This window comes from Vigna umbellata, chromosome 7 (assembly GCF_029865625.1).
Source record: "Vigna umbellata cultivar VRB3 chromosome 7, Vumbellata_1.0, whole genome shotgun sequence".
In the NCBI taxonomy this organism is placed as follows: Eukaryota; Viridiplantae; Streptophyta; class Magnoliopsida; order Fabales; family Fabaceae; genus Vigna; species Vigna umbellata.
In genome coordinates, this window is record NC_142171.1 from 8643501 (window position 1) to 8665998 (window position 22498).

The 22498-nt window shown below is 34.3% G+C and overlaps 1 protein-coding gene and 1 pseudogene across 1 annotated transcript; one reads left to right on the top strand and one right to left on the bottom strand.

The window, feature by feature from the left end:
* Window positions 1-354: 354 nt before the first annotated feature.
* On the top strand, window positions 355-4328 carry CER2 (HXXXD-type acyl-transferase family protein). Its single transcript, XM_047293094.2, has 2 exons — window positions 355-1180; window positions 3255-4328. Exons 1-2 carry the CDS (start codon window positions 761-763, stop codon window positions 4137-4139), a joined length of 1305 nt encoding a protein of 434 aa, XP_047149050.1. The 5' UTR covers window positions 355-760; the 3' UTR covers window positions 4140-4328.
* Window positions 4329-13121: 8793 nt separating this feature from the next.
* LOC148195099 (ibogamine 10-hydroxylase pseudogene) lies at window positions 13122-13508 on the bottom strand (annotated as a pseudogene).
* Window positions 13509-22498: the final 8990 nt, after the last annotated feature.

Consider the following 22498-nt stretch of genomic DNA (forward strand, 5'->3'; position numbering starts at 1 on the left):
GAAAGACTCATCCACTAGAAGAATCTCTATTGTGTTGCATCAAAAATTTCATTGTTCATGCAAAACTTTAACATCTTTCACGGCAACAATATAATTTCAAATAAAAAACAAGAACATTTTAGTATTTGAATGGATATGACAAACTTGTTTTAATATTCGTGAATAAATTTATAATCTCTCATCTAAATTCGATATTTTAAATCACCGTAAATAAGTGGATACAATCAAACGAATTTATTAGAGATCCATTCTTTTACTCATGCGAAAACATTTCATATGCAAAAACAAACAGAACCAAAAAATTTTATTAAACAATATCAAAGTAGAAATGGAATAAAAAAAGTGTGGTAAAATTTTTCAAGGACAATAATATTTTGATTGATGCGAAAATACGAAAATTTAATTTTTATGACTATTTCAGACTTGTGAAATAATTTAAAAAAAAAATAAAAAAATAAACAATAAAATAAATTTGGTTGATGCGAGAGTAGTATTCTTGTACTTCCAACCTACACGTTGTGTTCACAAAACCTCTGCGCATTTAGTTTCTTGTGGTTCCTTCTCTTTCTTCTCGCTGATTCATCAGTTGCCTTCATTAATGATCCTATCTCATCACTTTAACTCAATCTGTATCAACTAATAACTAACTCAAGTTTAACACCATTATATATACCCGCATCTTCACACACATCACACACAACACAAACCTTCTTCTTCTTCTTCTTCTTCTTCTTCTTTGTTCATCACAACCACCATCCTTATGGAACAAACCCAGCCTCCGACCTCCAAGATCTCAACGGTGGTGCCCGCAACCCCACGCGGCGACGAACAGACTGAGTGGCACCTCAGCTCCATGGACCTGCTCCTGAAGCTCCACTACATCAGAGCCCTCTACTTCTTTGACAACCACGCTGCTCAGGGACTCTCCATCTACGACCTCAAGAAACCCATGTTCCCACTTCTCGACCACGTCACTCATCTCTCGGGTCGGATCCGCACCTCCGAGTCGGGTCGACCCTTCATCAAGTGCAACGACGCTGGTGTCCGCATCGCCGAGTCTCACTCCCACCTCACCCTTCGGGAATGGTTCCATCAAAACGGCTCCTCCCTTCATCACGCTCTTCTCCCCAATCATGTGCTTGGTCCTGACCTAGGTTTCTCCCCTTTGGTCTTTCTTAAGGTACACCGTTATTCACTTTCTTAAATTTCTTTTTAATTTATATATATTAGATAACCAAAATTTATACAAAAATATGTTTCAAACGGTTTAAAACTTAACTTTTTATTGTTTGGAATTATTATATGTGGAAAGACGGTCTCCTTTCAATATTATAATAATTAAATTTAAGGCTGATTAAAAAATATAAAAAAAGGTATCTTTATATTGTAATTTCTTTTTTACTTTTATTTTTCGTCTTCAGTTATTGCTTTAATTTATTGCTGAGAGTTGAGAATGTCTTTAGCAACTCTTTTTCTGATTTGTGACACTTTTATTTCACGGACTGGTTGCTTTTTCTTTTTATGTGAGTTGCCTATAATTAACAACCTAAAGTCCTATTTTTTACTTAATTTTGGGCACGTTATTTGCGTGTGATACAAAGTGTGCTGTTGCGGTGCTTGCTTTTAAGACCTTTTATCGTTGATATATACTGTATAACTTCATGGAAATTTCACCAGTTAATGAATGGCTTATGTTTCGCCATGAATCTCATCAAAGATATTAAATTCACTCAACTTTTGGGATAATGAAAGGAAAGGATTACTTTGGGGTGACTTTGAAGAAAGGGAATTAAAAGTAAGGTCGTCTAATTTAATGGAAAAATAGGTGTAGAAAATTTATTGGTGTATTTGATTAATTTTAGTTGAATTAATCAGCTTGCTTTTTCTTTTATGTAATGTTAAAATTGACTCAGGCATATTTTTCAAAATACAACTTTTTTGGTTAAAAATTAGTTTAGAAAATAAATTAATTATTTCTTAAAAGTATTAATTATTTAATATGCTATTCATTAATTGTCGACAATAACTATTTTTGTGTACGATTGCTTATTTTTTAGTTTGTAATCTTACTTTTCACCTGATTTTAATTAGATTATTTACATGATTAGTTATGATGTACAAATAAAAGAAGTAAAATGAAAAGTTTATTTAGATAGAAAAAATTATTGTGTTTCTTAATCTCTTTGAGAAATAATCTTAAATGATACTTTAAAAAATAGAGAAAAAAGTAAAAAAGAAAAAGCACATATAGCAATAAATAATAAATGTTTTCGACATCAGGATCTGCTAAAAAAATATTTTTTTTAATTGAAATAACTATTTTTGTACATATAAGATTACAATTTTGAATATATATATATATATATATAATTGGAGTGGGGTTGGGGAATAAGATAGCTGGTTATTAAAGAACATGTCATCGATGGTATAACAACCGAATAGACCTATGAACATTTTTCTCCTTATTTATATATTTGTTTTTGTGTTGCATAAAGTGGTTTTAAATTTGTCTATAATTATTAATATTAGTTAAAACAAGTAAGAGGTGTGATTTTTAGACAGCAGCAATGATGATTTAAATCTTTGTAATTACTTTGTATACGAAATAAATCATATTAAAATGAAAAATATTTATACCGTAGACGTTCATATCCTTATAAAGAATGTTAATTATTACATCTGACAACATATAATACGGATTTGTTTGCCTACTTTACTATCTTAAGTACTCTGCGTGATCTGAATAAAAAAGTTTTCCCAACACAATGAGATGCAGTTGCGGTTTCTGGTTTCGTTTTCAACGTTTGCTTTTGCTCTTATCCGAAAGGTGTTATGTGTCGTAATCTTCGTGCGCGAATAACCACGGTTAGGTATGCATTCATTAATCCCACAGACAAAATCATTGGTTGATACCAATGGACCAGTCACAGCAGGAAAAGATAGAACATTAAGATTAAATTAATAGAATTTAGCAAAGAAGAGCGTGTTATGAAAAAAAAAATCATATTATTCAATGGTTTTTTTTATAATAGTTAATTAATTATTAGTATTATGTTAATAGTCTAAGTTTTTATTTTAACTCATTAAACTAATTTTATAATTTTTTAATGTTAGTGGTGGGAATTAAAATTACAATCTCTTTTATATTTCTTCTGAATTTTACGATTAAATCGACCTTATAAGTCCTGGAATTTTATGTGGTACCATGCAACTAACTATTAATGTGTCATTATGTTTTTTTGTTTTGCATGCAGTTCACTTGGTTCAAATGTGGAGGGCTTTCTGTGGGGCTTAGTTGGTCCCATGTTCTTGGAGATGCTTTCTCAGCTTTCAATTTCATCACCAAGTGGAGTCGCATACTTGCGGGTCACGCGCCACCCAAAACCCTTCACGTCCCACATCACAGACCAACTCCATCCCCACCACACAACAATGGGAATCATGGGACTCCCATTTCCGTTAAAATGGCCACGACCGTAGAGGATCTTTGGCTCGCCACAAACGACACCAAGATGGTTACTCACACTTTCCACGTTACTCCCAATCAGCTTGACCATCTGGTAACGTCCATGTTCACATGCGACGAAAACCAAGCCGACGATACCTCGTACTTCAAGATTCTATCGGCTCTGGTGTGGAAACACGTGGCACGCATCAGAGACTCGGAGCCAAAGATAGTGACTGTTTTGACACGTGGCGGTGGCTCGGATGACTTTCCGGCCAATGACGTGATTATAAGTGTGGTTGAAGCAGACGTGGCGGTTGGAAAATCCGACGTGGCGGATTTGGCGAAGCTGATTGGTGAGGAGAAAAGGGTTGAGAATGGCGTTGTGGAGAAGTTGGTGGAAGAGAAGGAAGGGAAAGAGAATTTGGTGGTTTATGGAGCAAGATTGACTTTTGTGGATTTGGAAGAAGATGGTATTTATGAGGTTTTGTTGAACGGAGAGAAACCGGTTGTGGTGAATTGTGGAGTTGGTGGGGTGGGTGATGACGGTGTCGTTTTGGTGCTGCCGGGATTGCAAGACGAAGAAGATGGGAGGAGTGGGAGAATGCTGACTGTTACTTTGCCTGAAAAAGAAGTTGAGCAGCTCAAAGAGAAGCTAAGTGAAGAATGGGGTATTCACTCACTTGCATTTTGATCATTCAAGGTGTAACTTCATAAGCCAAACTATTAATAAAATTGTCAATTATTAAGATTGTGAGGAATATAAAATAAATAAGAATTCAAAATAAATGTTTAATTGGTTGCATTGTAATACTCGAGTAGAATTTTTTGAAAATCCATTCTAAATTCAATAAAATAAAATTTTAGTTTTATTTTTACTAAATTAGATTAAATTTTGTTCTTTTTAATTTTTTAAAATTATATTTGAATTTGTTATATTTAGTTCAATTAGGTTTAGAGATGACAATGGTACAGAGCAACTTTTATCATCCCATCTTTATTTCAAGATAAAAATTTATACACATCTCTATTTTCAAGGTAAAAATTCGTTCTCCTTTCATTTTCAAGAAAAAACTCATATAAGTCTCCTTTTTCTGCTCAACTGAGTATATGGTTTTTATTTCATTATCGTCTTTATCGGAGTGAGTACCTTCACATTCGTGTGGATATTCGTTTTCTTTCTATTTCAATATCATTTAATTATTTTTATAATAAAATAAAAATCACGTCAAAATAAATATAATATTATTAAATATTTAACATAAAAAATATATTATATCGTATCTTTAATGTTAAATATTTAAAAGAAATTATAATAATATAAATTTCAAATCAGAATATCAAATAACAATAATTATATAAAATATTTCACATTTCACATAAATAAAATTTCTCAAAGCTTTTATAAATTTTGCAACCATTAATAAAAGAAAGCTGATAAAGTTAACAAATTTAAATTATACAATACTACAAATGTCTCTTTACTAAATAATTTCCTTTCTTATACACCGATAAATATTATATTAAACATATCACACAAAAGAAAAATATTAAACTAACAATAATTAACCCAATCTTTTTGGATTGTGTAAACAAGATTTATGAGAATGACATTAAATTATTGTATTATAGTAAACAAAATATCTCTAAGGTGATAAAACTGCACTTATGAAAAAAAAAATAATCATATAAAAAATCATCAAAACAATTTTTTATATGATAAAAATAATAAAAATTATATATATTCTTAATATTAGGTCATTAAACTACTAATTCGCTGGAAAAAAAACTAAGTTAATTAAAAAATAGATTAAATAGTAAAATTAGTAAGTTTTTACAATCACAATCGACTACTTATAACAATTTTAGAACTTTAATAAAAAAAAGTTATCATAGAGTAATGTTTCTTTGAGACAACATACATTCTGTAACACAAATAACACAAGAATCAAGTATAACAATTCAAACTTAACAACAAGATGTACATATATATATTTTGTTAGAATTCAAAGTGTGAGTCTCACATTAGGTAGAAACGAGAAAGTAGAGCGTCATATAAGGATGAAAACCCATTTACCCATTACCTTAAGGTTTTAGGTTGAGAGTGGTGTCAATTTTTTATGTGGTTGAGCTCAGATCTCATTAGTATTGTGTCTTCCTAGTGAATCTCCTCCTTGATAAACCTAACAACGTTTTTGTTATCAGCTCAGACGAGTACAATGGTCCTAGTATCAAAAGTCTTCCCATCAAGCCTTCCAGATAAGTGTGTCCCGTTAAAATGAACAGCGATATGAAAAAATACTCCCTTCTGTTGAAGGGAGAGCGTACCAATGTAGAAGGGACTCACCCTTGAAGGAGGAGATTGTTAGAATTCCAAATGTGAGTCTAAGCCCCATATTGGGTAAAAATGAGAAAGTAGTGCATCATAAGGATGAAGACCTATTAACTCATTGCCTTAAGATTTTGGGTTGAGAGTGGTGTCAATTCCTCATGTGGTTGGACTCAGATCTCATTGATGTTGTGTCTCTCCTTGATAAACCTAACATATTTGTCTAATAAATAAACAACAACTATGTTATTATTCTTACCACTTTAAATGCACCTCCAAAGTTTACAAATACATTATTAATGTATCTAATACATTCATAGCAAACCATCACATAAACAACAACACAAGGGTAATCTTTCTAAAACAAGGTTATTCCTATAACTTTAAAACACATTCCTATATCAATTTATAAAATTATTCCTTTTAGACACAACAATAAATCTAGTTTCCTTTTAAAAATAAAGAAAAGAAAGACTCATGTAACTAAAAAGTGTCATACTCATATGAAGTACATAAACTCCATATTATATAGGTAGCTTAAGAATATCATATGCAATGGAGAAAATTTAAACTCAACAAGCATCTAAGGAACATCAAACTTATATACAACAAAAGAACTTAGGACACGTCCTCAACCAAGGAATTTAGACTCACGTTGATACGTTGTCGTTGAGGCTATCAAATTAATACTACTTTTCAAGGCAACTTCAGTATTGCCAAGTAGTATTTAAGAAAGTAGATACGGTTAACGTAACCCTGAGTCGTCTCCCAACGAACACGGAATTGCTTTCGAATATCTGACTCTTATGAATGTTATGCAATGCTTATGAATAAAATTAATGGTTGAAGAATGTTTAAAGAACAAATAAGAAACTTAAAAACAGTTACGATGAAATAGGCTAATTACACTGCTTTTCCAAGATAGATTCATCATCGGTTATTCACGGATAATTGTTCAATTGAATATTGTTTAAGTTTCAAATTAATTAAAGTACATTCTTAATTAATTTGAGGGCGATCATGCATTTAACCAAAGTAAATTCTCAATCAAATGCAAAACCTTTCTAGATTATTCACAATAAATTCAACCAAAGTACATTCTCAATCAAATTTTATTGTGTTTAATCATGTCTATTCTTAAATCTCCTAACCAAATTAAAAGTTAATCAATCAAAGTAAATTCTCAATTGATTATAGTTGAAATTATTACTAATCAACCAAAGTACATTCTCAATTGATAGTAAAAACCATTTAATCATATGAAAGTTCCTAAATTAAATCAAAGTAAATTCTCAATTAAACCTAGAAATCCTAGAACTCATATAATCAATATGCATGTAAATTCAAACACATTATGATGAAAAAATCTTTACTTTTAACAAGATAGAGAGATGAAATACATAAAGAGAACAACTTAAATCAATAATCAAAGTAAACAATTGCATTAACTGAACGTAACCTCAGAATCTGTCATGGAATTACAGCAGAATAGCCCTAGATGCTTAGCTCTCCATGAATGGAGTCGAATACAAGATGAAAGAAAGGTGAGAGGAGTATGAGAGAATGACTTTATTGAAGTCCCCCTTAGGTCTCTTTATATAAGGTTGATTGGGCTTGGACTCTGAATATTCAGTTGATAGAATCTTTTATCTTATATCTTCCAAATAACTAAAAGATTTAGATAATTATAACATTATTTGGAAGATATTTTCTGTTGATATTCCCAAATTAAATTAATTCAACAACTGAATTTTATCTTTTAGCTTTTCTGAATTTCCAAAATTGCACAAATACCCTAAAATTTCCTCTATCTCAATTTTAACCCCAACTAAATTTCCCAAAATTGCAACTGAACCCCTTAGTTGACCAGAATCAATTCTGTTTGACCAGTTTTTCAATCTCAGTGGGAGACTGACACGTGTCAATCCCTTTCCCACCCAAAATTAGGGTTTCAGATTGGGGAAAGGGAGCTCCTATGCCTCTTTCTGCGCCGCTGTTCGAATTGGTTCGAGCTCGCCCTTTGTGAATCTGGTTTGGCTAGGTTTTCCTCCTTGCAGGTGCGAGTTACTGGCAGTGGCGGAGTCCGAAGTTATGCGGCGGTGATGGAGGCGGTGCGAAGAAGATGGAACTCGCGAGAAGTTCATGAATCGCAGTTGAGATGCGCGACTGGGTTTCGAGAACGTGGCGCACTCGTGGTTCATGGTGGTGATGGCGAGACCGTGGTGACGGTGAAACCGTGGCGGTGGCATAGTGGTACTGTAGTGGCAAGGCCCGAGTGGCGTGAGCGCGACGGTTGTTGTGCGACGACGCGATTTCGCGAGGAAGAATTGGGTTTTGTTTTGTGGTGAGGAAGATGGTGGGGATGACGATCTAGGGTTGGATTGCGCGACCTGGGAATCGCATTTGATGGTGGGGCGACATGGAGATTCACGGCGAAGGCTGACGCGTGTTGATGGTGGCCGTGCGGTGCGGCAGCGGGAAGAACTCATAGAGGCGCGATGATGATGAATGTTGTGGCGGCTTTGAACCCTTGCGCGAAGGAGAAGGAAGGTGGCGGTCTTGCGGCGTGGTTGCGGTCATGGCAGTGGCGAGGATCGCGAAGTGGTGGCGGCTTTGGGTGGCATTCTGCAGCGGCGTGATGGTGATGATTTCAGAGGAGGAGGAGTGCAATGCTCCGACGATGGTGGATGAAGAACTCGCCGTTAATGGCGCGATGAAGGTTGGTGGCGGAGCGGAACTCGCGATGAAGGAGGCGGAGTGCCGTGGTTTCATGGCGGCGTGGTTTCACGGTGGCATGGTTTCACGGTGGCGGCACAGCATGGTGGTGACGAGCGTGGCCTTCCGGCGAGAAAGGGGAGAGAAGAAGTTGGCCGGCGATGAGGATGGTACGGCGGAAGCGGAACGGCGGCTTACGGCATTGGCGGCTAGGGTTTCTGTGGAGAAGGTGGAAGATGATTCTCATGGGTTAGGGTTTAGGTGGCATGTTGTGACTGGTTCACTAGTGAGTGCAAGGATTAATGATGTGGCTTCATCTGAGTGGTTCAATATGTTAGTGGTGGACTGCCACGTGGCATGATCTGGTGAAGTTTGGCTTAGGAGGGGTATGGGTAGGGAAATTTAGGAGGTGTAGTAGAAAAGGCTTAGTGTTTGGGCTTGGTTGTTGGCCTGTTTCAGAAATAGGAGTGTATGTAGGAATTTTAGGAGGTGCAAGGGTAAAGTCTGTCAGTTTGGCCCATTTGTATATTATTTTCCAAATAAAATCTGATTTTGGGCCTTGAATTGCCATTTGGACCAATAAAACTTATATTCTCAGCTGCACAAATAAACATTAGAACATCTAATAATAATTTATGAGCTAAAACTTACTTTTTATGTCTCTTTATTTTCCAAACTCAACAATTCCAATCATCACAAATTTATTTAAAATCAACCATTTAAACATAATTATCCCATCAAAAATTTAAATCTTAAAGCATAAATGTGAGCATAAATATGCACTCATCACGTACAACTAAAAGACTTCATACTCACATGCAACGAAAGAACTTCAGGCTCAACCATGCAACACAACATTTTTCTACTAAAACATTCATGACAAAATGAACTTTATATTAAATTCATTAACTAGATCATATAAGGTAGCTTCCTTTACATGAAAAATCCAATTGTTCCAAGCTAAAACCCAAAAAGTCGTATTTTAATATAAGAGGCACAATATGCTCATTGAAAACCTTGATCAACAAACTAAAGATTTTATAACGACCTTAAACTAGTAGAGATTCATCTTTGCCTAATAAATTTCATATGCAAGAACCTACACCTACGCAAACAAATCATCTAACAAGAAATCATCCCAAGAAAAGGTAAGAAGGGAATCTTAAACAAAATAGGATTAGTAGATTATCATTTTCTCTTTACCGACATCCTTATGACACACTTAGATCTTTAAAAAAATGATTGGTTGATTCAAAATCTTAAAGAAAGGGTAGAGAAAATTTGGTTTGAGAGATGTAAAATCAAAGTTCTATAGACCCCATAATGGGTTCTTTATTTTGAGCTTTAATAACAAAGTACAAAGCATAATGTTGTTAGAATTAGATCTACTAGACATAAGTGTTAAGTTTTTCTTTAACTAACGCAAGCACTATTTTGTGTGTGTCTCATTTGATAAACACAAGGGTTTTGCTTATGCTCTTGGTATGACAAGCTTTATGTGATAAATGCAAGCCTTGAGAATATCTTGCTATATGTTAAACTTATAAATGTTTATGCTTTAGAGAATATTCATTTTTTTCATTCTTTCAAGAAGATCTCAACATCATGATTCCTTGAAGAATCTATTCAAGTTGTTTTATAGAAAGAAATTTTTTGAAAAAGATGGAATATTAGTGCGATGAAGTCAACCAATTGTGGTAGGCCCTACACATTGCTTAAAGGAGAAAAGAAGCTACCATACCTAGAGTTGTTACTAAAGAAGTCACACACATTTAATGCTAAAGTCAAAAGCATTCAATGTGTCTTATTGCTTCAAGTGTGGTTAAAGGCAAGAAGAAGTAGTGGTTGGAAAATTCCCTAAATATCTTTAAAAAAGATTCACAGCCATTTTTTCCTTCTCAAGCTCTATATAATCATATCAATGTGAAGAAGAAATATTGACAAAATTTCTTTCAACAAGAACAATATTTTAATCATAAACATTCTTAGCCTTTGCTTGTGAGAAAGAACATTATTCGTGCTCATAGATATCAACAAAGTGCATAATCATTGTATCTGTTGTAAGTAGTGAGAAACCTTGTGATCTTTTATATGAATTTCTTTATAGGCTATTGTGTTTTAGTCACGGAGGCTAAATTCAAATAAAAGTCAACAATTTAGCCAAGTGTGACTGAGTTCAAATAATACTTAATGATTTAACCATAAGTAGTTAGGTTCAAATAATACTTAATGATTTAACCATAAGTAGTTAGGTTCAAATAATACTCAATAGTTTAGCTAAAAGTGGTTGTATTCTAAATAATACTCAATGATTTAATCAGGAATGATTATGTTTCAAATAATACTGTATTTTAATTAATAGTGATTAAGTGTCAAAAACATATTCAGGTTGTTTTAGTTAGGAGTGTCTCAGGTCCAAATAATATTACCTTTTTATTTTCATAATATTTGTCTACTTAATAGAGTTCAATCAAGTTGATCGAAAATTAAACGTAATTTGAAGTTTGTGGACGAAACAATACAAAAACATCAAAAATAAATCTTTTATCTTCATAATATTTTTTATTGCATGTTAATTGTAACTAATCTAATGAGAGATTTAAAAAAAAAACAAGTTTTAAAAAACATTTTTGAAGTATATTAGAGTTGTGTCTCACATTTTTTATCATAAGCAATCTCTATATCAAGTATAAACTTATTAATTAAATAAAAATTTACAAAATTTTTAAAAAGTTTAATACACAATTTAATTATTCATTCTTACACTATAAAAATCTACATTTTTATCGGGGTTTATTTTTTTCATTTTCGGCGGTTTTAACCCCTGGAAAGTACATTACCCACGGTTAGAAAAATCGCTGGGAAAATCTGCGTCTATAAGTAATTACCAGCGGTTTTTTGAGAAACCGCCGATATTAGCGGGGGTTTTGTGAAAACTGCCGGTACTAGCAGGAGTTTTGTGAAAACCGCCGATACTAGCAGGAGTTTTGTGAAAATCGCCGGTATTAGCCTGAATTTTGCTGAAACCGCCGGAACTAACTGGGGTTTGCTAAAACCGCTAGAAATGTGTATAGATTTTTTTTTTTAGTTTTGTATTGTAATAAAATGGGATTATGATAAAATTAGTTTTATTAACCAAACAAACAATGAAATAATATGAACTAAAACTGAATATTATATATAAAATAAACTACATTATTTAACATATTAATATGTTCATACAACTAATTGTTCATCTATTAAAAAAAAGATGTTCAATACTAAAAATATGACTGAGATGTTCATTACATTACTAAAAAGGAAACAATGTGTAAATTTGTTCTTCGTTACTTTCATTGTTTGGCTTGATCAAATACCTACAATATAACATAATAGCTAATTAATAATATATTTAATAAAAAGAAGTATACAAATAAATTTAGCAATTATTACTAGTGATGGTTGAAACATAGAAAACTGTGAAGACAATGGATCCCGATGATTTTGCGCCAAAAATACGGCAATCATATAAACATATAAACAAGAAGGAAATTTCAGCATGATATTGGCCATTGAAATGCCTTTTAGAGAAAAGTAATGAGCCAAGATAAAAGAAGGTTTTATACAACCTCCTACCAAAAATGTTAAATATTATGTAAGTGCAAAAAAGTGTCAGCTTTTCTACATTCAGAGTGTGGTTGTACAATTATTACCTTTCATTTAATCATCAAATTCCTAATCGAAAATGGGAATCTTTTTTTCACAACTCATGCACCCATATATCTCCAAATCATAAGTATTTTTTTTCTTAAAATAAATTTGTGAACAGGGTAAACTACGCTATTCTTACACACCCTTTTACTTTTTTTTTGTTATGAAAGTTGTTAAGATTTATTGTACCTAGCGCCCAATATCTTCAACTATTGGACTTGTTCCATCTATGTGGAGTAGAAGTGAAGATTTCAACTGTGAAAAACACAATTCTAAGTAGCTACCAGCGAACAAAATACAAAAGTAAATTGAGCACCAACTAATCCAACGTATATTGCATGTAAAAGCCAAATTAGCAGGGTAAAGAAACTGTGAAAAATGGGAGTAATGGTAGACACCAGATTACGAGCTCGAATAACATCATCTTGTGAAACGTTATAAGCCAACATGGTTGTCTCATACATTATTGCATAACTTAAGTCATCTAAGCAATCCTTTTGAAGAAAGTATTAAAAATGGATCTTCTTCATTAAATAAAAATGTAAAACTTATCGCAGAGCAAGAGGTTGTAGAAGAAAATGTATTTTGCATACAACTTGTAAATAATGTTCTTTAACAAAAAAAATGTTCATACACCAGTTGAAATAAAGGAATTCATGTACATTGCACAAAGTTAAGAATAGCATAGCCACAACACTCTAGATTCTAATAGCATACAAATAAAACACTATATATTCTAATAGGTTTATATAGCTTTGCCCAAGTTATTTCACCTATTTCTAGTTTAAATTTTTATTTTGAACATTATATATCATTTATTTTGTTGGGCAAGTTGTAAAGCAACACTATGATCAAAATAATAAAGTACGACAATCATAGTCGCTGGTATAAATGCTCTAATAATATAAATGAGAGGTGTGATCAAAATAATTTAGATCACCATTATATGTCTCCAATTGGAAGTTCCCAATTAAAATAGTAAAGTAATTGTGCAAGACAAAGTTCAATAGTAATTACCCCAAAAGAAATGCCAGGGCATATTCTCCTTCCAGCACCGAAGGGAATGAATTCATGATGGGAACCTTTATAATCAATTGGACTATCAATGAATCTCTCAAGATTAAACTTCTCTGGGTCATTCCAATAATCAAGGTCTCTTGCAATTGCCCATGCATTCACTATCACTTGGGTCCCAGCAGGTATCATATAACCTTTTACCTCACAAGTTTCTCTACATTCTCTTGGATGAAGAAGAGGGAAAGGAGGGTGCAATCTCATTGTTTCTTTTATCACTGCTTTCAAATATTTTAGTTCCTCAAGATTCTTCATTGTTGTATCCTTTGCTACCAAAAGCTCGTTTAACTTCTTCTTGAGCTTTGGCCATTACTTTTGGATTTTTAGCATCTCTAACCAAAAGCAAGTGGTTCAATCATAGAAAATTAGGCAAAATCAATCATGTTCCCAAAGCAATATTATTCAATCAATCAAAAATTTTGGACCCAATCTCTCACAGGTTAACTCAAGTTCCAACATTTAGATAAACATCCTGCTCAATATCATAATCACAATCACAACATCATGCATTTGTTCACATAGCTCATGAACCATCACCTGTATATCAACATATAATGTGTACAATCTCAACATCAATTAATGTCCAAGCATCATCAAGCAATACTCATCATGCATAAATCACAAGCAAACCATCATAGCAGATAAAGTTTCAAACTAAGCACATCACAACCCTATTTTAAAAACAGAAGCAAATAAGTTCAACAGTACAAAACAAAAGATAAAAAAAAATCCTGGTCTAGAGGTGATAGCATCCATCAGTAGATGTTATCTCAGCGCCTCATCAACCCCTGCTATCATTCGAATCTTCCTCCTCTCCTTCTTCTTGGATCATATAGTCTTGATTCTTTTGCGCGATGAGAAGGTCATCCCTGCATCAAACACAATTCACAAAACCACAAGACACATTGTTAAGCATTAGTAAACCACAAACAACTCCCTAAAACACTCCTTATCTTAGAATGCTCTACGAATATGAAGAAATCAGCCCCTAACAACAATGCTCTTACCAAACCCCAAATTTGGATGGAAACTTGATGCAAAAATGATTGAAAGAGAAGTTTTGTAAAGGGGGAAGGAGGAAAAAGTGTAAAGAACTCTTTGGAGAGTGCTTGAAAGTGTGTGAAAATAGGGAGATCTGAAAGTGGCGACCAAGACACGCCTTAAGGTATAAAAGAGACCTAATGGGCCACATCCCGCTGAGCCCAAATAAAACAAACCAGTCAGCCCAATCTGCAGCAGTCGCGCTCAGCGGTAATTACCGCTGAGCGGCATTTGCGGCACCAACTCTTCTTCTTCCTAGCTTGCCCAGGTGTCCTTTACCAATGCCTCTCACTACCCCAATGCATTTAGTTTCTCACATCACTCAAACATTCAATCCCTATAACTAGAGAAAAATCCAAACAAACAAACAAAGATAAATTCAATCAACTGGGTTGCCTCGCAGGTAGCGCTTATTTAACGTCACGAGCCTGACCCAAAATCCTCCAACACCCATCAGTAGGTGTAAATCTTTTTTTACCAACACCCATCATTAGGTGTAAAAGAACATAGTATCCTTTAGTAGATACTCTACCACCTAACATCCTTCAGTAGATGTAAACCCTGTAACAAGTTTATAACCAAAACAAAAAAATACCAAAAGTTCATAATTACATCACCAAACCAAAAATAAAAGTTCTTAAAGCACTGGGTTGCCTCCCAACAAGTGCTCTTTTAACGTCACTAGCTTGACCCAATAAAGCTCAAGTTCCATCTTCTTTTTTTCTTCTTTTTACTGAACTTCTTCAAGAATTTGATAAAACTAGGAACCTGTTTCAATGTCTCAATCATAGGAATTTTAATCTCCAATTTCTTGAAGATTTCCATAAAGTGCTTAAATTCCTTCTTCTTCCTATGATACTTCTTTGGATGAGGAAGAGGTTTTTCATATGATTCTTTCTTTTTTTCTCTCGTCCTCTTTTTCTTTTCTCTCACTTTCTTTTTTTCTTCTCTTTTTCCACTGACTTTCTTAATCTTCACACAAATTTTCTTTTCTCTCACTCTCTCAACCACTTCTCTTTCTTTTTCTACATCTTTATCTTTTTCACTCAACTCTTCTTTTTCTTTTCTCTCTATCTTTTTCTCATCTAAAATCTTGTCACTTCTAGTGATAATGGCTTGACATTCCTTCCTAGGATTAACTTCAGTATCCCTAGGGTTAACTTCAGTATCAACCTCAGTATCAACCCCAAAATCATTCAATTTCTGAATCATGTGACCAAGCTACATCTCCATCCTTTTACATGATGCTTCAATGTTTTTCTGAGTGGAGATGGACTCTTGCATAAATTGTTGAAAACCGTCATCCAGCTTTGATCGAGAGCTTTTTTGCTGCCATTGTTGTTGTGGTTGGTTCTCAAATTGTCTGGCAGCTTGCCAAAATTGCCTTTGATCCATGCTTGAGTGAGGTTCCCACCAGTGGTTGAGATTACCTTACTAGAATTGAGTGCCCATATAGTTAAATTCTTGGCCGAATTGCATCCTGCAAGCATTAGGCACAAAACCCTAGAAAACATTTGTTAGCACAAAAAGATACAGAAGATAAACTAATAATATAAAAAGAAAAGTTAAAAAGATAGAAAGACAAGAAGATAGAAATAAAGAAGATAGAAAGATAGAAGTTAGAAAGAAAAAACGAAAAGATAAAAAGAATAAAAAGATAAGAAGATAAAAACTAGAAAGATAGAGATAAAGAAAAAAAATAAAGAAAAAGATAAAAAGATAAAAACAAAAAGATAGAAGATAAAAACAAAAAAGATCAAACAATAAAAATTGAAAAATCAAGTCAAAGTTAATCAATAATCACACAAATAGAATAGTTAAACCACGAGTCTCCGGCAACGGTGCCAAAAACTTGTTAACCCTCGGCAAGTGTAACCGAATCATATCAAGTAATAATAAATGGTAAGACCAAATATCGTTTTCCAAAGGACTCACGACCTAAACAATTATGTGATTTATTAAATTAGACTTGTGAAAGAATTCTTGTAAGTTTAAATGCAAATACTGAAAATTAAATATGAATGCATGTATTGATCAATTGGATAAAAGAAGCAAAAGTGATTGATGTAAATTATGGAATGATGATATTGTTGGGGTTTTCAATTAATCCTATCCACACTCATGTATTCAAGAATTCATTTTTCTTCATTAATGTTAATGTCACTTTCTAATTTACCTTAAACCTGATGTCTCGGTGAAGAAAGCCTACTCCTAATCACTAGTTTCCAATGTCTTGTCTCCCTAGCAATTATTCATGCATTACATTCGCACAAAAGCTTAAAGGAAACCAATCCTTCTATCCCTATGTCTAGGCAATATTACTATTGGGAGAATTTCTTCATGTCTAGATTTATCTATATGTGTCCATACAAATAAAATCAATGATCATGCAATTGAATGAGTTAAACAAAACATGCATAGATTATAGAAGAAAAACCCTAACAATTAATGAAAGAAAGCATATAGATTAAAGAACCAATTCAATACATGAGAGTTTCAAAGGATTACATTGATTCCCCAACAACAATGAAGGTTTAGTTCACCATAATCATGGTGAAACTAGATGAAAAATAATGAAAGAATGAAAGATAGAACCCTAGAATTTGAAGAGTGGAGCTTGAGCATCCAAAGTCCTCCTCCAAGGGGTGAACTTTCGCCTCTGTCTGCCAAAAGATAGCATCCCTAGGACGTGCAAGTCCTTAAATGGAACATAAAAATAACAAAAAACAGGTTAAAGCCCATAAAAATAACAGAAAACAGATCCAACCCCACAAAAATGGCGCTCAACGACACTTTTGCCGCTCAACGGTAAGTGCGGCTATCCAGAATGAAGCTCAGCTACATTTTTAGCCCTCAGCGGTGATTTCGGCACTTCAAAACTGGCGCTTAGCGGTAATTACCGCTCAACGCAACTTTTTCTGCACTCTAGTTGACTTTTCTGCATTCTAGTTAACTAGTTGACTTTTTTGGTTGACTGGTTGACTTTTTTGGTTGACTAGTTGCCTTTTTTGTTTCTGGTTGACTTTTCTGCATTATAACCATTCGGTACTTTAACTCTTTTTTCAAATCATTCCAATAACCTATAAAAACAAAGGAATCTAGCACAAAACCATTAAATTCACCTTCAACTCTCTTATTCACAAAACTAAAGCAAAAACATGAGTTAAAACAAGTTTCTAAAGCAAAAAGGGTTGATTGATTATCAAAATAAAGTACAAAAATAACAGTTTTTCAACCATTATCAACCACTTATCGTTTCCCTAGAGACTCACAGCCTAAACAGTTATGTGATTTCTTGATTAAATAAGACTTGGGAACAAAATATTTTGGTTTAGAATGCAAATACAAAAAAGTAAATATGCATGCAACTTGATCAATTGAAGAAAAGTGCAGAGATGAACTGATGAATTTGATATTATGAGATTAATATGTTGTTGGGGTTAGATTTTACCTAGTTTGCTCTCATGTATATACGAATTCTACTTCTTCATTAATGTCATTGTCACTATCTGAAATACTTAAAACTCGATTCCTCGACGAAGAAAGCATATCCTTAATTATAGATCATAACGTCTTTCGTCATCCCTAATAATTAATTCTTATGAACAGAAGCTTAAGACAACTAGAACTCATACCCTCATTCCTAGGCAATACTGCTTCTGGGAATAATTCTCCAAAACCTGAATTGTAAGATACCTTTTGGTACTCGTGCAAATCATACATCATGCTAATGAATGAGTTAAACAAAGCAAGCAATAAGCGAAGAAGAATCACCCTAACAATTAATGAAAGAAGCATATATAATCCAGAATCAATTCAATAAATGAGAGTTTACAAAGGTTTACATCATTCCCCAAAAACAAATAGAGTTCAGTTCACCATTGACATGTAGATGGATAATGGAAAAAGAATGAAGGATAAAACCCTAGAAGTTGAAATTAAGAGCTTCCACATCCAAATCCGCCTCCAAGAGGTCAAATGATGTGTTTCTGCACCTATTTCGTCCAAAGATCTCATCCCTAAGACGTCCAAATCCTTAAATAGAACAAAAAATAGGTCTAAGCCCACGAAACTGGCGCTCAGCACCCCACTTAGGGCGCCCAAGCAGTGTGCGAGTCAAAACTAGTGCTAAGGGTTAGCTCAGAAGGCAAGCAGGCGTGGTGCGACTCGAAAAAGTGGCGCTCAGCGCCCCTAAAAAGGACGCCCAGGCGCGAGCCAGGGATATCCTACGCTGAGGGCTCCAGAAAAAGGGCAACAAAGCGTGAGACAGTGTACTCCGACGCTGAGGGCCCCTAAAATGGCGCTCAACGCTGCTGCGATCCTTCTTTTTTATGCTTTTCTATCTCTTCCTGTGTTCCAACTCCTTACTACTTCAGCTCTTCTTCCAAATAATCTCAATTCCTATTGAAAACAATGAAATCTAGCATAAAACCATTAAATTCACCTTTAACTCTCTTATTCACTCAAAACTATGATTCCAAGCTAGTTTCTAAGTCAAAAAGGGTGTTTTTAGTATCAAAATTAAATATCAAATAACGGTAAATTCAACCGTTATCACAACCCTAAACTTAGAACTTTACTTGTCCTCAAGCAAACAAAATTTAACTTAGCTTTCAACCAATTAATGCAATGATTTCAACACATTTGAAAAGCTTTTCCTTCAAGACAAGTAATTGCTCATATAAGCTTCTTATAAAGAATATCAGTCAAGATGAATAAATGCCTTGATTCAATTAACTCATTATGGTGCTTACCAATGTTCAACAGATGCTATCCTCATGAATGATCAATCAGCCAAGCAAAGATGTAAACATGCATACATGGAACGACTCCTCACCAAGAAAAAAGTGTTTCTCTCAAACACACAGGTGTATATAGAGGTGACTCATTCACTCTACTATCACAATGTCACATAAATCAACTTTGTCTTTCATTTAACCACAATCAAACATACTCACAAGCAAGTATCATCACAAGGTCTTTCTTATGGCTTGTAATGTGGTTGGGCTAAGAAGAAAACTGGTTTTTTTGGATCACAAAATCCTTGAGTTAAAAGAGTCATTCATAATTTCATCATTTAAACACAATCTCTCTTTTTCAAGACCATTCTCACTTATTCCCAACTTTCCCTTGCATTGAGCTTTTCTTTTCTTTCTTTTCTTTTCTTTTTCTTTTGCTTTTCATTTGCATCAATACTTAGCTCAAGGCTTATTCTTTTTATTTTCCTTTTTCAAATTTCGTAATAACCCCAAACCTGAACCTTTATCAATACCACACAAATATTCTCAACTTAACTCAAGGTAAAGAATTTCAAAAAGGATTTTCATATCATGTATAAGGCTAAAGGTTCAAAGGATAGAACACATTGTGCTCTCTTTTATTTGGCTAAAATCATACATTGGCTAAAAAGGGATAACTGTTAACACTCGGCAAGTGTACTGAATCGTATAAAGTAATAATAAAATGGTAAGACCAAGTATCGTTTCCCAAAGGACTCACTACCTAGACCGTTATGTGATTTCTTCATTAAATTAGACTTGTAAACGAAATCATTGTGTTTGAATTGCAGAAAATAAACATGAATGCAAGTTTTTAATCAATTGGATTGAAAGAAGCAAAATAGATTGATGTAAAATATGGAATGATGATGTTGTTAGGGTTTTCGATTTGTCCTATCCACTCTCATGTATTCAAGAATTCATCTTTCTTCATTAATGTTAATGTCACTTTCTAATTTACCTTAAACTCGATGTCTCGGTGAAGAAAGCCTACTCCTAATCATTAGTTTACAATCTCTTGTCTCCCTAGCAATTATTCATGCATTACATTCGCATAGAAGCTTAAAGGCAACCGATCCTCCTATTCATGTGTCTAGGTAACATTGCTTCCGGGAGAATTTCCCCAATTCTAGATTTACCTATATGTGTCCATATAGATAACATCAATGATCATGCAATTGAATGAGTTAAACAAAGCATGCATAGAGTAAAGAGGCAAAACCCTAACAATTAATGAAGCAAAGCATATAAAATAAAGAATCAATTCAATACATGAGAGTTTCAAAGGATTACATCGTTTCCACAACAACAATGGAGATTTAGTTCACCATAGACATAGTGAAACTAGATGAAAAACAATGAAAGAATGAAAGATAGAAGCCTAAAATTTGAAGAAAGGAGCTTCCACATCCAAAATCCGCCTTCAAGGGGTGAAGAGAGTGTGATTTCGCCTCTTTCTGTCCAAAGATACCAACCCTAGGTTGTCTAAACCCTTATATAGTATATTAAAATTTACAAAAAAATAGGCCCAAGCCCAATTAAGTGGCGCTTAGCGGCACTTTGGCACTCAGCGGTAAGTGCGGCTCTTCAAGATGACGCTCAACTGTAGTTTTGGCCCTCAGCGGTGACTGCGGTGCTTCAAAACACCGCTCAGGGGTAAAAGTTGCGTTGAACGGTGAATACGGCTCTTCTTTTGTGCACTTTTACTTTCTTTCCTGAGTCCAGCTCTTTACTACTTCAACTTCTTTCATCTAATTCATCTTAATTCCTTCCAAAACAAGGAAAACCAAGCATAAAACTCATCCAACTCTCTTATTTCCAAAACTTAAGCAAAAACATGATTTGAAGCTAGTTTCTAAGTCATAAAGGTTGTTTTTAATATCAAAATTAAGTATAAAAATAACAGTTTTTCAACCGTTATCAACAACAACAGATGGCCTTGATCATATGACACATGCAAGCAAGTAATTCATTCATAGAAACTTGGGCAAAATCATTCATGTTTTCAAAGTAATAGCAATCATTCACAAAAACTCTAGAGTTTAATCCTCACACAGGCTAATTCAACTTCCAACATTTAGATAAACATCCTGCTCAGTATCATAATCACAAATCATCATGCATCTGTTTCACAATATTAGGAACAACCACTTGTATATCAGCATTATGCATCATTTCAACATCAATCAATATAAACAGCATCATAAAGCAACACTCATCACAAAACATCATATCATCATCAAACCATTGCATCACAGATTAAGTTTTAAGCCAAGTACATCAAATCCTATACTAAAAACAGAAGCAAATAGGTTCAACAATAAAAATAAACGACAAGAAAAATCCTGCTTTAATAATGATAGCATCCATCAGTAGATGTTATCTCAACTCCTCAGCCTCTGTTGTTATCTGACTCTTCATCATCCTCTTCTTCTTCTTCTTCTTCCTCTTCCTCTTCTTCTTCCTTATCATTGTCCGCTTACTCCATAGTTGAAGCTTTAGCTGCTCTAGCTCCACCACCAGCATGTGCTGGATCAGTAGGCCACCATGTACGTGCCAAAAAGTCCTCCTGAGAAATAAATTGTCGCTCAGGAAAGGCGATTGTGATAGTCCTCAACAACTCTTGCTCGCCTTTATAAATAGCCTCCATCCTTGCCTCCATCAAGGACATGTACATGTCCCTCATATGAAATGGAGCAGCCTGATGAGGCTATTTCTTTGCTGGCTGTGGTGCCCTCCTATGCACCCTAAGAGGCTGTGGTGGTGGCATCGGTAATCCTGCCTCATCCATTGCACAATATTGAGTGTAATAAGAGGCGTCAATCTCCTTTCTTGGACGCTCCAATGGTGGTGAGGATACCTTAACACCTGCAATTTCACACAGATGGGTAATCAAAGAGGGGTGTCCTAGAGGTGCTTGTTACTCATAGATTGGACACAACCATGAATTTCCTTAGCTATCACTTGCCCAATATCAATGTTCAACCCCCTGAGAATACAATAGAGGAATATGGCCCTGTTGGTTGTGATGTCCGACACATGGGAGCAAGGTTGTACATTGCCATATGTGAATGCCATCCAATATTTGGCCAGAGGTGTCAGATAAGATCCTCTGAAGTGAATAGGCACCTGATAACAGTTGAAAAACTGTTATTTTCATGCTTAAATTGATACTAAAAGCAACCTTTAACACTTAGAAACTAGCTTGAAATCATGCTTTTAGTCATATTTTCAGAAATAAGAGAGCTGGATAGGTTTATGCTTGATTTCAGTGTTTTTGTGCAGGTTTTAAGGTGAATTTGGTGAAAGAAGTGAAGAAGGAGAGAGATGGAATCAGAAAAGACATCAAAAAGTACAAAAGGAGAAGCCGCAACTGCCGCTCAGCGGCAGTTTACCGCTGAGCGGCACTCAGGAGTTCACGTTGGA